The sequence below is a fragment of the Mastomys coucha genome, unplaced genomic scaffold, assembly GCF_008632895.1.
Source record: "Mastomys coucha isolate ucsf_1 unplaced genomic scaffold, UCSF_Mcou_1 pScaffold21, whole genome shotgun sequence".
Classification (NCBI taxonomy): Eukaryota; Metazoa; Chordata; class Mammalia; order Rodentia; family Muridae; genus Mastomys; species Mastomys coucha.
In genome coordinates this window covers 179,023,734-179,037,862 of record NW_022196904.1, presented here as the reverse complement: position 1 = coordinate 179,037,862, position 14,129 = coordinate 179,023,734, and the positions used below count along the sequence as shown (strand labels likewise).

Genomic DNA, 14,129 nt, shown 5'->3' with positions numbered 1-14,129 from the left:
CCCTCCCATCAGAATCCACTCCTCCCTCCCATCAGAATCCACTCCTCCCTCCCATCAGAATCCACTCCCTTTCTGACTCCGGTTAGAAAATCAGCCATCTAAAGAAAAATAATAAAATAAGATAAAACAAAAAGAAATCAGAATAGGGCAAAATGAACAAATACAAGAAAAAGAGCCAATGAAAAGGCATAAGAACTACATAGTGACAGAGACACACACATTCACATACGCAAGAATCCATAAAATCACAAAAGTGGAAGCCATAAAATAGGTGCCAAGGACCCGTATAAAAGATTAAAAAAATAAATAAATAAAGGATTTTTTAAAATGCCCCGACTAAACATTGAGACATAGAACCCCCAAAGATGCCATTAAATTCCTTTTGTGTTGGCCATCTACTGCTGGATGTGGATTCTGCCCTCAGAGTGTGGTTCGTATCCCCAGTGAGACTGGAGTTACTCATTTGCAAGTCATTACCAATTCGGAGATTGCTTCCGGGTTAAGAAGGCATCATGTGTCTACTTACCTCAGCACTGGGACCCCATTTGGCACAGACCCATGCAGGCCCTGTGCATGCTGCCATAGTCTCTATGAGTTCGTGTGTGTCTGTCCGCCCTGCTGTGTTTAGAGGGGCCTTGTTTCCTTGGCCTCCTCTGTCCCCTTTGGCTTTTACAATCCTTCTACCTCCTCTTCCACAGGGTCCCCTGAGTCTTAAGGGGAGGGACTTCATGAAGATGCCCCATATATGACCAAGTGTTCCGAGGTCTCTCTCTGCACACTGCCCAACTGTGGGTCTCTGCATTTCCCATCTACTGCAGGAGGAAACTTCTCTGATGGTGGCTGAGCAAGACACTAATGAGGAGAGCGGAATGTCATTAGGAGTCATCTCATGACTACGTCCCTTAGCAGACCAGTAATATATTGGCTTCCCCTAAGCTCCTGACCTAGCTTGTCTCAAGTTTTTGGCCACAGACGGGTTCCATCTCATGAAGTGGGCGTTAAGTCTAGTCAGATGTTGGTTGGTGACCCCAACAAGCTTTGTGCTACGACTACATTGGTGAGTCTTGCAGGCAGGTCACCACTGTAGATCAAAAGCTTGCTTCCCTGCTCTCTTACACAACCGGAGACCAACTGCCCAGGGGTAGCACCACCCACAGTGAGTGGGTCTGCCCCACCACCACCACCACCAGCACCACACACATAAGGCATCAATCAAGAAAATGCCCCAGAGACTTGGCCACCGGCCAATCTGATGCTGTCATTTTCTCAATTGAAGTTCTCTGTTCCCAGATGACCCCGGCTAGTGTCAATCTGACCAAACAGATAAACAAACAAAACCCTAGCCCACAGAATCACTTACAGGCATATGGATGAGGGTTACTCACGGGAAGCAGAAATGATTCAAGTAATAGGTATCTAGAATGTCGTGCCCACAACAAGATTGCTACCTTAGAGGAAGCATTACAACTCGGAAAGTGACCATCACTACTTTCCTTTTTAAGTTTCGAGGAGATCTTTTATTTGTATTTTGTAGAGAACCTCTTGTAAGATACGATTATTTTCATTTTCGTCGTGGTTTAAAAATTCTCCATATGCCCAACGTGGGGCTCGAACCCACAACCCTGAGATTAAGAGTCTCATGTTCTACCGACTAAGCTAGCCGGGTGCTGCACCAGGAATGATTCAAAGACAACTGCACCACCAAAGCCCACCCAAGTACGGGACAGCTCATAAAAGCTGAAAGTGGGGAGCACATTGCACACTCGTAGAAAGCTCAGCGGTTGCAGTGTTCTTGGCAGGTGGCAGTGTTCTTGGCACTTCTTCCGGGTGCCTTGATTGGACTGTCTTTTCTAAGCTTCTCTGTTGGACTCTGTTCCCTTCAGGCTGCTGGGACCGGGCTGAGCCACCCGTGGGCAGCTCAGCTTGTGTGAATGTGTCTCTCCATGGGCCTTACCACTTGTATGGGCTTTGGGAGGGGCATTGTGTGACACTAGTCCTGCCAATCCACGGACACTGAAACTCTTTCCATTTTCTGGTGTCTTAAGTTCTCTCCCAGGGGTGAAGTTTTCATTGCTGAGGCTTTTCACCTCTGGTTATTTTTATTTTTATTTTTATTTATTTATTTATTTATTTTTGGTTCTCTAGTTTGTTTTAATCTATTGTGAATGGGATATTTTCCAAATTTCAAATTTCTTTTCTTTTTTTTAGCCTATTTTTATTGGTATACATAAAAGCTACTGGATTTTGTGTGCAGATTCTATATTACTACTTAGCTAAAAGTATTACCTACTCAAAGATTTTCTGATGAAGTCTGTAGGATCTTTTAAGTATCATGTGTCTTGCAAATAAAGATGTTTTGATTCCTCCTTTGCTCTCTGTGCCCCTTTTCTTTCATTCCCTTGTCTTATTATCCTAAGGCCTTTGGCATCATATTAGATAGAGTGGAGGGAGTTGGCACTCTTTTTTTTTTTTCCGCCGTATTTTAGTAGAAATGCTCTCTGATGGTTCCCCAACTTGTAGAATTTGTCATATGTAATCTTTGTTGGGTGCAGAAATGTTCCTGAGATTCCTTGGAATTTTAGTACTTTAGTTGAAAAGGGACATCAAATTTGGTCAAAGCCTTTTCTCTGTCCATCGAAGTAATTATGTGATTTTTATCCTTAAGTCTATTTGCTTGTTGTTTTGCATTTGTTATGTTGCAGATGTTGAACATACATTGTTTCTCCAAGATGAAACCAATATGTTCATGATGTTTAAACTATGCCTGCTGGTCTCTGTGGTCTCCAGACAGCGGCTAAGCAGGGGTGACTTTCCTCCTTGCCCCCTGCTCTTCCGTGCTGTCTTTTTGTGGACAGCCTCTTCCCAGACCTTTTTCTTTTCCTGTGGCTCCTATTGTCCCATTCTTTTCTATGTTGACAAAAATGGGGAAGTGTTTCACTTAAGTCCCTCCTCTTTTTCCACGTGGCAGTTGTAAGGCACTGAAATGCCACACCGTCGCTAGCTAATCTGCCAGTATATCTGACTGTTATGGGGTCCTCTTAAATCCAACATAATTTAAATGCCAGGTCAATGTAGATGACAAAAATCTATTGTAATTGTTAGATTCCGGTGTGGGTCCCCCATTCTCGAAGAATCAGGAGGGAGATCGCTGTAAATTACATGAGGTTTATTATTGCCAGTATACTGGGTTTGTCCTGCATTCAGAGCAAAGGGGACGACCAGGAACAAAAGCACACACACTTTTTATACCTTTCAGTACACAGGTTTACAGCATGAGTTGGTTGTCTCTCATTGGTGCAGCCCATTGTCTTTTGTTCTCATTGACCTTTATGCCCCAGGTGAGGGGGAGCTACCGATTGCACGTAGGAGGGGTGAGGGGGATCCACCCTCTCAGGGACATTTCGTGGAACCAGGCATTACTCCCCACAATCAGGGCATCTCCTGGGGACTGATGTTTGCTCGGTAAACCCTTCTGAAGCTCTGTCTTTAGGCTGAATGGACATTCCTTGCTCCTTGGTATTTTTATGAGGTGTCCCTATTTGCTCAATTTTTTACAGGCCTTGTGTATTGTAGGTGAGCCCTTTACCACTGAGCTACATTTCCAACCCTCCTGTGGCTTCTTGATTATGTTTTTGTAAATTAAATTTGGGATAGGCTTAGAGGGGAATGACTACATCAACATGTAGATGTCCACTTTTATAAGGTCAGAGAATATTTTAAAATGGCAAACAATAAGTCTGTGGGCATAGCTTAATGGTAGATGGCCTACTTTGTGTGCACAGGACACCCAGCTCCATCCCAGCAGCACAACATCAATGAATCCATAAATAAAGGCCACCCATGCTAAAGAGTGGCTGGCTTTGAATGTGTTTCCGTGGCCACGCATCCAGCAAGGTCACTCACCACCAAGCTGATAAAACAAAGAACAACAGGCATGTTGAATTTCTTCTCTTCCAGTTATGACCAGCGAGGAATCTTTCTGTTAGTCGGTACAGAAGAAGGAAACATCTTTGTCATCGATGCTAGACCCTCAAAGTCATTTCAAATTTTTGGATTCACTGGTATGATACAGGATGTTTGTGGGCTTAAGATTTAGATCACTTCATGGCAAATAATTGAAAGTTAAAAATCTGAATTATATCAAAACAGTTATGTATGTTGTATTTTCCTGAAAAAGAAAATTTTAAATAGAAGTCGAGTTTCTATATTCTGTTTAGAGAAATTGATAATATTAGAATTGTCTAGTATGTAACTGATGCTAAAACCAAACAAAACAAAAAACAAAAAAACTTATATCAACTACTGAATTAGTGTAAGGTCTGAACATTTTGATATTACAAGAGGTGGAGCAGATGGTTTACAACAGTAATAGTTTTAAAAACGTTTTACCTCTGACCTGTGTTTAATAATTAATTTTTCTCCATACTTTTAGTCCCAACTGTGTGTACATTCCCCAAGATATACTTATAAATTCATTCATTTATTTATAAAAAAATATTACTAAGTACCTACTAAGTACAAAATGTTGAATATGGGCCTTGGTTGTGGGGGGAGGACGGGGTGTCAAGGAAACAATGTAGTGCTATGTAATTCTTCAGGTGAAAGGTAGGAGTAGATGGAGGTGTCCCAGCTGAGGGTGCTAAAGATGGAAGGAGACTGCATCCCAAGGGAATCGACGATTCCGAACATTTTCACACATGCAGGATGGGGCCGGCACATTCATGCTACAGCTCAAGACTTCTTAGGTCTGGCGTAAGACCCAAGTGGAAGATTTTGGCATAACCATGGCATTCGGTCTTCTTGGGCCACTGGCTTCCATATTGTCAAGACAGTGACCTAACTGTTCAGTGGGTCAAAAGCAAGCCTGTCTGTAAGTTGGACGGCTCTTGGTGTGTGAGAGCAGGAAGGCAGAAGGCGGACAGCAGAGAGGATGCCTGTACTGCCTGAATATTCCAGTTCTAACTAAGGAGGTTGGGTTGAGGTTTGGCCCTGTTGCTATGTATTGTAATGCTAAGTTATGTCCTGGAGGGTCTAGGCCTACAAGTGCATTCTTAAGGTTATAAGTTCTTAAGGTTACGGGTTACCTACTTTACCAGCTTTTGTTGTACAAACCTTGGTTTCTTAATTTAAAACGATTACTTAAATAAAAATGGCTAGAGCCAACTACTAGAGGGAGTAAAAATAGGCAGGGTTTTTTAGTTACCTAGTTGAGAGGGGCAGAAATCGAGAAAGAGGAGGAGGAGAGAAGATTACATGACGGGGTAAATACCATGAGCACGCAACTGAAGAATCAGCCAGTATCTGGTGTACACCACTGGAGAGGTAGCTGGGCCAGCAGCCAGAAGCATAGATTAGGGGTCACCTCCCATTAATTGTCAAAGCCAAATTTAAAACAAAACAAAACAAAACATAATCTGTGTCTTATTTCTTTTTAAGCTAGTGGGGGGGAAGGGGCGGTAAGCTTTAATTGGTTGTACCACAAGACTGGCCTGCAGGTGGGAGGGAGAAAGCAGGAATCCTCACCTCTCACTGAAACCACAGGCAGAGTATGAAGCAGTGAAGAAAACCACAGATGGTCCAAGTGGTGAGGGATCTGCACCGTCCCGCCCAGAAACAGCTCAAGGAAGACAGACTGGGTGAGAGTCCCGACAGGCAGGCATAGGGCATGCAGGTCAGTTACCAGGTGTTCCCTGAGAGACTGGTGCAGGTCATGGAGGACACGGGTGGGAAAGCAGAGACAGTGCTGGACAAGGTACCATGGGGAAGCTCAGCGCTAGTGAAAGAAGTTTATGTGCCAGCTGTCCAGGGCAAAGAGAAGAAGGAGGGTCCCAGCCTCTTACAGGAAGAAGACAGGAAAGAGGATACAAGGAGACAAAAAGCCGTGAGTGGAGGTGTGTCCTCTCAGTGGGCTCAGAGTCACAGATGGGAGCCCTACATCCCGCCAGTGCTAGGAAATAAAGGGAGATGATGCGAGTAAACAGGAGAGAAATGAGGGAACGTAGTACGATCCAGGATAAGGACATTCTCTGAGATGGCCCCTGTCTCCCTTATTAAGGAAGGTAGAAGCCAAGCTGCAGAGTGCCTTGGAGGGGGGCAGGAAGTAGCAGTACTGTTCAGTGCTGGGTGAGAGGTAAATGTGGCATAGGACAAGTCAGTGAGCAGGATTTCCCAAGGATCAGACTCAGCACCAGGAGCATTTCCACTACATACGTCATGATGCCAAGAACATCAGTGTCTGAGGTTACCCAGTGAAAAAGCCCTGGAATTGGCCAGTACCCAGATGGGAGACAGGGCATGAGCACACAGGATGGAAGGAACAAAGATGGCCAGCTCCGAAAGTCATCCCTGTTGGAACATAGGCATAACTAAACCTACTTGGCTAGAAAATCAGAAATCTCCCCTATCAGCTTATCAAATAGGTCTCTACTCTCCTGCTTTCAGGTCACTGTAAAAGTCAGTCAATAAAATTTGCTACTAGAGACTGAGTAAGGAGGTGTCTCCATTCTGACACATCAAAATACAACTTGGTGTAAGTGTGTGTGTGTTTAAAATATTCAATATTAACAAAGGATCATGCTGAGAATTTGGGGAAAGTAATCTCTCTTCTGTCTTAGAATAATGCAGGATTCGGTTTTTTTGTTTGTTTGGTTGGTTTTGGTTTTGGTTTTTTCGAGACAGGGTTTCTCTGTGTATCCCTTGGCTGTCCTGGAACTCTGTAGACCAGGCTGGCCTCCAACTCAGAAATCCGCCTGCCTCTGACTCCCAAGGGCTGGGATTAAAAGCTTGTGCCACCACCGCCCGGCGACGCATGATGCAGGATTCTTTAAACTCAATGACCACTTGTACAGTCAATCCCCATTCACTTTCAGAGACGAGCAAGGACATCCTGCAGATATCCACAGTGTCTGTCGTGGAATCAGACGTGGTCGAAGTGCTGGTGATGTCCCCACTTCCAGATGTGGGAAGAACCAGGCTGGAATACTTCACCCTGCCTGTCTTGTTACCACAGGGTAAGGCTCAAAGAGCAGCCCCGCCCCTTCTCCCTGGCTCCAAGGGGTTGCTCTCATCCATTTCTGGTTTCCTGGTAAAGTGGTTGTCCTCCGTGCATCTGTATAAAGCAAAACTCTGTGGCTGTTAAACGTGTGACACGTAGCTTCCTGCATACCGAGACTCAGGAGTGTTTCTTTGTGTGTGTATTTGTTTGTTTGCTTAAGTATGAGAAAAGAAACAAGATCAGCTGCCTTGCCAAGTTGATCTGTCATTGTGTGATGGTTCTTGTTCTGTGGTTTTAAATATTCCCAGTTAAATTCGGATACTTTACAGTGTAGTTACCTAGAATTATAAAACAAGCTCACTGGGTTCGTTAAAAGGCTGAAAGAAAACATATACGCTTTTTGTCTCAGATGACAAACTTATCTAGCTAGAAACTTTGAAAATATACAATTACAGAACATAAGAAAAAAAAAAAACCTCAAAGTACTTTTATGATTTGAGAATCTAGAAGGAAGAGAGGAGAGGGCATGGTGGCATGTGGCACAAGCCTTTAATTCAAGCTCTTTGGAGGCAGAGAAGGCAAATCTCTTTGAATTCAAAGACAGCCTGGTCTATATGCAAATTCCAGACCAACCAGAGTACACAGTGTGACCCTGTCTCAAATAAAAAGGGAAGAAAGGGGGAGAGGGGGAAGGAAGGGGAAGGGAAGGAGGGAGGACGGGAAGGTGGAAGAACCACACCTGTGATTTCAGCACTTGAGAGGCTGAGGCAGGAGGATTGTTGCAAGTTTGAGTCCAGTAACACTTTTATCAAGAACGAGAGAGAGAGAGAGAGAGAGAGAGAGAGAGAGAGAGAGAGAATATCTTAGTATTGTCCTGTTTATTTTAATGTTAATCTTTCAGCTAGTTTGAAATGAAAGGCTTTGATACATAGTTTACTACCAGCATGAAGTATTCCTGGTTGAGGCAAATTGTTTTTCACATTTTTTTTAAATCACCAAATAGCCTTAGTCCTATTAATCAAATGTTTACATCTTTATTTCTCATTCCATAAATGTGCATAATAATTTTAGCATGAACTTGCCTTTCGGGCCTGTGAGCTCTCCTCTTCCTTCTACTCTAGTGGTTCCTGAGAACTTTTCTGATGAAAGAGGAAGGCTGAAAGACGACTTCACCCACAAGTATCTCTATGAGGTGGAACACATGCTGTCCTCTGCCGTGCTGGCCTTCTTGGGCAGCAAAATCTACGGCTTCTGCAGCCAGGTGCCCTACATCTGCAGCTATGTAATGCCTGTCAAGGTACGCCAGCCTCCTGCCCTCAAGCCTGAGGTCGCATTAATTAGATGAGACCCTCTTGGCTGCCTTAGCAGATTAATTCAGTCAGCAAATGGCTTCACTGGAGCCGTAGCATCAGCATCGTGTTCAATCAGAGTTGCTGACATTGCTCGATACTCCATCATGAAAACAACTAAGTGGCCTCGCGTTTATGTCACACACATCATTCTTGTCAGATAAATAGGCAGGTGACATAGTATTTGTTTAGTGCCTTAAAAAGAAATATATCTAGCATAAGGTCTGTTCCATAGATACCAGGAGCTAACAGGTAGATCATTTCCTGTGAAACTTTACACGCTGGCACTAAGTAAAACTGCACAAAACAATTAAATTGTGCTCCTGTCATGTTCCTTCCTCTCTCTTCAGACTCCTACCATTCTGTGACCATCTGCTTGCTGCACGTAGCAGTGCCTGGCCTGCTACCTTTGGATGCTCAGCATCCACTGATACCTGTCTTCAGATCCCTGGGCGGCGGAGGAGGAGACTCTACCCCAGGCTTCTCAAAATTATTTTTATCTTCTCTCTAGTCTTTGTGTAGCTGGTATTAGACATAGCAATTAAGAAAAAAGAAGAGGCGGCTCGTGGTAATGGGATATTAGAGAAGTGTTGTAGAAGAAGCACTAGTCTTTGAAGGATGGGTCAGATTTGGAGCCAGGAAATAGCACGTGCACCCTGAGGGAGGAATGTGGACAGAAGAAATTAACCAGGCCTGGGTGGAGCTGAGAAGGACCTTTCAGACAGAAGGAAGTCGTTTCTGAGGCTTGGAGAAGGGGGTGCCTGGAACCCACAGTGAGGAGCTTGGCAACTTTTCTTTTGATTTGTGCATGATGGTATATGAAAATGATGGCTGAAAACCAAGACTGTCAATGTAGATTTGGATCCTTAATGGCAGAATTACATGTAAAGAAGCCATTCTTGGGCCAAGATATAGACCAGTGGTTATGAGTACTTGCTTGTCATGCGTAGGAGCCTGAGTTTGAACTCAGCATCGAAAGAAGGGAAGGAAGGAAGGAAGGAAGGAAGAAAAGGAAGGAAGAAAAGGAAGGAAAGGAAGGAAGGAAGGAAGGAAGGAAGAAAAGGAAGGAAGAAAAGGAAGGAAGGAAGGAAGGAAGAAAAGGAAGGAAGGAAGGAAGGAAGAAAAGGAAGGAAGAAAAGGAAGGAAGGAAGGAAGGAGGAAGGGCGAGCTCCTTAGCTGGTAAAAATCAGCTTTTATTTGTAAAGATGTAATTGTAATTGATACATGGTATAAACACAGGTGCCTACTCTGTCCCACACAAGGATAGAATCCCCAGATTTGAACCTGACCACATATGTAACACACACCTGCAAAACCAACGCTGCTGCTGGCCTGATCTTTTCAATAATGTTCTCCTTTGCTTTGCTTGGCAGGAACACACTGGCATCCTTGTACTTAAACCTAGCCAGAAGGTGCAGAGCAAGCAGTATGGACCTGGAACGATCCATATTTCCTCTCACGGACTATGGCTTATGACAATAGCTAGCTGTGGAATTCTCTGTATCCGAGACATCTTCAGTCTGGTAAATTAACAAAAAAGAAAATCTGAGTGGAGAAGGGAGGGGCAACTTGGAGAGCTTGCCTAGTGCTTAGGGCATCTGTCGCTCTTGCAGAAGACTCAGGTTCAGTTCCCAACATCCACGTGAGGCTGACAATCTTCTTCTGGGATCCGGCACCTTCTTCTTGCTTTCATGGATGCCAGGCACACATGTGGTGTACCTACATACATGCAGACAAAACACTCAGACACATAAAATAAAAACAAATACTTTTTTAAAAATTATATAAAAACACACAGTGTGGGGCCCAGAGAGACATCTTTTCTACTCTAAAAACCTCTGTGGAAAGACATGAGGCTTGAGTGCCAGGGTAACAGCTGTAGGTTTTCACTAAAGAGCTTAAACTGTTGTCCTGTGTTGCACACATTAGTGATGTGTTTGTTTGCATTACTTAATTGGTTTCATTAGCACACCCCAGGGCCTGTTATCTTCCTTTCCCAGGATTCTTCTCACCTTTCCTAACATACTCAGCCACTTTACATAAAACACATCCCCCCTGATTCATCTGAGGTACTCTGGTTTTACTCACCCAAGGTCCCTCCCCTAACTCCACAGCCTTCAGCAAGTTCACTGACAGGGTGTCTGGTGGCTTGAGCTTAAGCCACGGGTTCTGATCCCTCTCCTTCCACATTACATAAAGTAGTGGAAAAGTAAGTCAATACTGGTTTGAACTAGAAGTTTAAAGTGCTGAATAATATGAAGAGCTACTTTTGTGCCGACTAAAATGTTTTTACAAGTACAGAAAAAAAATTACACACAAGCAAAGGTACACGTGACCATGTTAGTAGAAGAAAACACACCATACCACGTAATGGAGAATTACACTTATAATTTCTCCATTTTATCCCTAAAACTATTGAGGAAACCTTTGTTCGATGCCGGAGTCATTCTCACCAGGCACGAGGGATCCAGAACATGAAAATGTCAATGGACGGACAGCACATCCTGGTGAATGGAAAAGATGACAACACCCTTGTCTACCTCAAATGGAAGTAAGTACAGTGCACAGTGTGCAACGCGACGTGATGAAGTGTTTTCGATTCAGAAGGCCAGTCTCTCCAGCAGTAGGCTTGTCATACACAGAGATCTGAGGAGGGCGCACACCGTGCTTGCCTTAGAAGCCGGTCAGGAGGCAACAGGGTGGATAAGAATTCTGAGGAAGGAACATAGCGAGAGCCATCATTTCTAAAGGAAGGATCTAGAAGGATCGAGTGAGAAGCAGGGATGGGTTAGATCATCAGGTTCTGGGGCATACAGGCTACTTGTTGTCTGGGACTTGACCCTGTTAATGGCTGTTAATGGCCAAGAAATAATGCCCTAGGAGTGAGAGTGTCAAGTGTGGGGCCCCCACCCCTTGGGTTGCTGGGGTATGGCCTCTGGATTAGTTGGCCGCACCAGAAAGGGTGCTTCAAATGGAATTATCTCTGGGAGATGGCTCATCGCATGTCAATAGTGAGACATCAAAAGACAGCTTGGACTTTAAATGCAGTCTTACGGAAGCCGTGGATACTCAGCTCCCCTTGGCAACCGTAATTTTAAAACACAGCCTTCCAGCTGGGCGGTGGTGGTGCACGCCTTTAGTCCCAGCACTTGGGAGGCAGAGGCAGGCAGATTTCTGAGTTCGAGGCCAGCCTGATTTACAGAGTGAGTTCCAGGACAGCCAGGGCTACACAGAGAAACCCTGTCTCGAAAAAAAACAAAAAAACAAAAAAACAAAAAACAAAAAACAAAACAAAACCAAACCCCAAAAACACAGCCTTCTGTGAACGCAGTGAAATATTCCATACCATGGAGATTTCTGGAACATAACACTTTAGGGAGCTGCTTATTTCAAAGACTCACTTCAAGATGGCATGACCGTTTCACATGTGAAAGCCATGAGTGAAATAGGGACTCATCTTAATCCATAAATCCTAGACAGACAGTGTCTCAGGCAATAGCAAACAGGTGCAGAAACCCTGTTTAAAAAGGATAGACGCTTCCAGCCGTCAGCAATTACCCGAGTTGTGTTTGGATCCTTGGTTCAGGAGCCTTGTGACTGTAGGCATGCGGATGATACTTCTACCTTAACCCGTGTGTGCCGTGACCCCTGGGGGGGCGGGGTCACACATCAGCCATCCTACATAACAGATACTTACGTTAGGATCTGTAACAGTAGCCAAACTACAGTGGTGAAGTAGCAACAAAAAAAATTTTATGGTTGGGGTCACCTCAACATGAGGAGCTGTATTAAAGGATCACAGCATTTGGAAGGCTGAGGAGCACTGATCTAAGCTGTCTGCAATGGTGTCCCTCCAGGTGGGAGCCCGTAGCTCCCAGTAGACTCTGGAGAAACGCATATCGGGTTGCCATTTCCTCTGCCTGCCTCAGCAGGTCTGCATTGCCCTAGTTTGCTTTTCTGTCGCCCTGGTTAAGTGCCGTGACCAGAAGAGAAGGCTTAATTCAGCTTACAGGTTTGAAGTCCACCATTGAGGGAATCCAAGGCAGAAAACCCAAGACAGGAGCTTGAAGAGGAAACCTCAGAAGAGCGTTGCTGGCTCCTTTGCCTCCCCTGGCTCAGGTACAGAGCACAGATCCACCTAACGAGATGGAAGGCACTGCTCACTGGACGCCGGGGCCATCTTAACATGAGGAGTCAGGGGGATGCCCCAGAGACTTGCTCACAGGCCAGTTTAATGGTGGCCGTTCAACTGAAATCATGTATGTGACAAAACCTGGTGTATTCTGGGGGCTCAGAGCAGTAGGTCTTTGGTGTGGTGGCCAAAGGCCATGTTGTGAAGGGTACAGGAGGACAGCATAAGGAGAGATCAGCCAAGAAGAGGCAGGAGCCTGAGTCCTTTTTTAAGGATCCTCTTCTGAGAAATAGAGGCCCAGCAACTAAAGGGCACAGTGGAGAACTGCCCCACATTTCTTTGTGTAGTTATCTGGAAATAACACTGATGAATGTGATCATTTTAAAGTGATTTTATGGTGATGTATTCTCTCTCTCTCATTTCTCTCTCTCTCTCTCACTAATATTAGGCGGCTTGGAGCAAACATAGCAAGTGAAATCTTTGAACACAGCCATCAGCTATCACTCAGTCTGTCCAAGACAATAGAAACGGAGAATGAATACTTAGCTTCACTGAAAGATTCCCAGAATGTACAGCAAGGAGTCCCAGAAGAATCCCAAGTAACTAGCCTGCTTTCTCCCTCTCTATAAATAACATGCAAGTTTCCCGCTCATAGTTTTTAAGTGCATATGTAACGCTATTTTTTCTTACCCAGATGTCCAGTGATTTTTTTCAACTAGAATATAAGCTACATCTGATAGAAAACTAGGCTTTTCTCAAAATGATCACAAGCATATCTCAAATTTCACTTAAATGATAGTATAAGATCCAGACTTTGCTCGAAAACTTTTTTTTTAAATTAATATTTGTAGAAATTTGGCCTGGTACTTCCTCCCAGTCCCATGTGCCCGGGAATGAGATTATATTTACTCAGATTATATTTACAGATACCCTGGTCACATAGCTAGGCTCTTCTCTGACTAGATCATAACTTAAATGAACCCATTCATTCTCATTTGTTTTCTGCTGCGTGACTGGTTACCTGTGTCCAGGTACCATATGTTCATCTTGTCACAGCTTTCTGGCTGAATCTTCTACACCCGGCTCTATCCCAGAATTTTTCTCTTCCTCCCAGATGTCTCACTTCCTTTTTCCTGCCTAAGCCATAGGCCATCAGATTCCTTATTGACAGGTGCCACATCCACTTGGACACGAGATATTCTGTCTGCAAATAGTGGCTGCCTTCGTAGAATATTCATGATTTAGACATGTGAGCCTAGAAAACAAAACTTACTTGGTTGTCCAATGAATAACTTTTTAAAAATTAAATAATCGCAATGCTGTAATATGCTCACACATAAAAGTATCATGTAGCTAAATTAGCAGGCCACTGAAATGCTTGTCTCCTCTCCAACTCTTTCTCATTGGACGTTCGCACAGGTCAAACGGTCATTCTGAAGCAGTGGAGCTTTGCTGGGGTTTTTTTACACTTTCAGTGCCACGTATGACTGGCTTGGGCTTGGTTTGGTTTGGCTTGGTTTTTCAGATAAGTGTCATTGTATAGTCTTGGTTAGCTTGGCACTTGCTTTTGTAACAGGCTTACCTCAGACTCGGAGGTTGGCCTGCCTCTGCCTAGTACAGCTTTTTTCCTTTTTTTTCTTCTTTTTTTTTTTTT

The 14,129-nt window shown here is 44.1% G+C and overlaps 1 protein-coding gene and 1 non-coding gene across 4 annotated transcripts in view; one reads left to right on the top strand and one right to left on the bottom strand.

Moving 5' to 3' along the window:
- Positions 1 to 14,129, top strand: part of Cfap43 (cilia and flagella associated protein 43) — a 99,266-nt gene that overhangs the window by 37,384 nt on the left and 47,753 nt on the right. For all 3 annotated transcript variants that reach the window (XM_031390623.1, XM_031390624.1, XM_031390622.1), the window contains exons 12-17: positions 3,958 to 4,061; positions 6,870 to 7,010; positions 8,116 to 8,291; positions 9,717 to 9,866; positions 10,764 to 10,894; positions 12,924 to 13,074. In XM_031390623.1, the coding sequence (XP_031246483.1) occupies positions 3,958 to 4,061; positions 6,870 to 7,010; positions 8,116 to 8,291; positions 9,717 to 9,866; positions 10,764 to 10,894; positions 12,924 to 13,074 (853 nt within the window). The remainder of the gene's footprint in view (positions 1 to 3,957; positions 4,062 to 6,869; positions 7,011 to 8,115; positions 8,292 to 9,716; positions 9,867 to 10,763; positions 10,895 to 12,923; positions 13,075 to 14,129) is intronic.
- Trnak-cuu lies at positions 1,594 to 1,666 on the bottom strand. Its single transcript has one exon. It is a non-coding gene; the product is annotated as a tRNA-Lys (tRNA).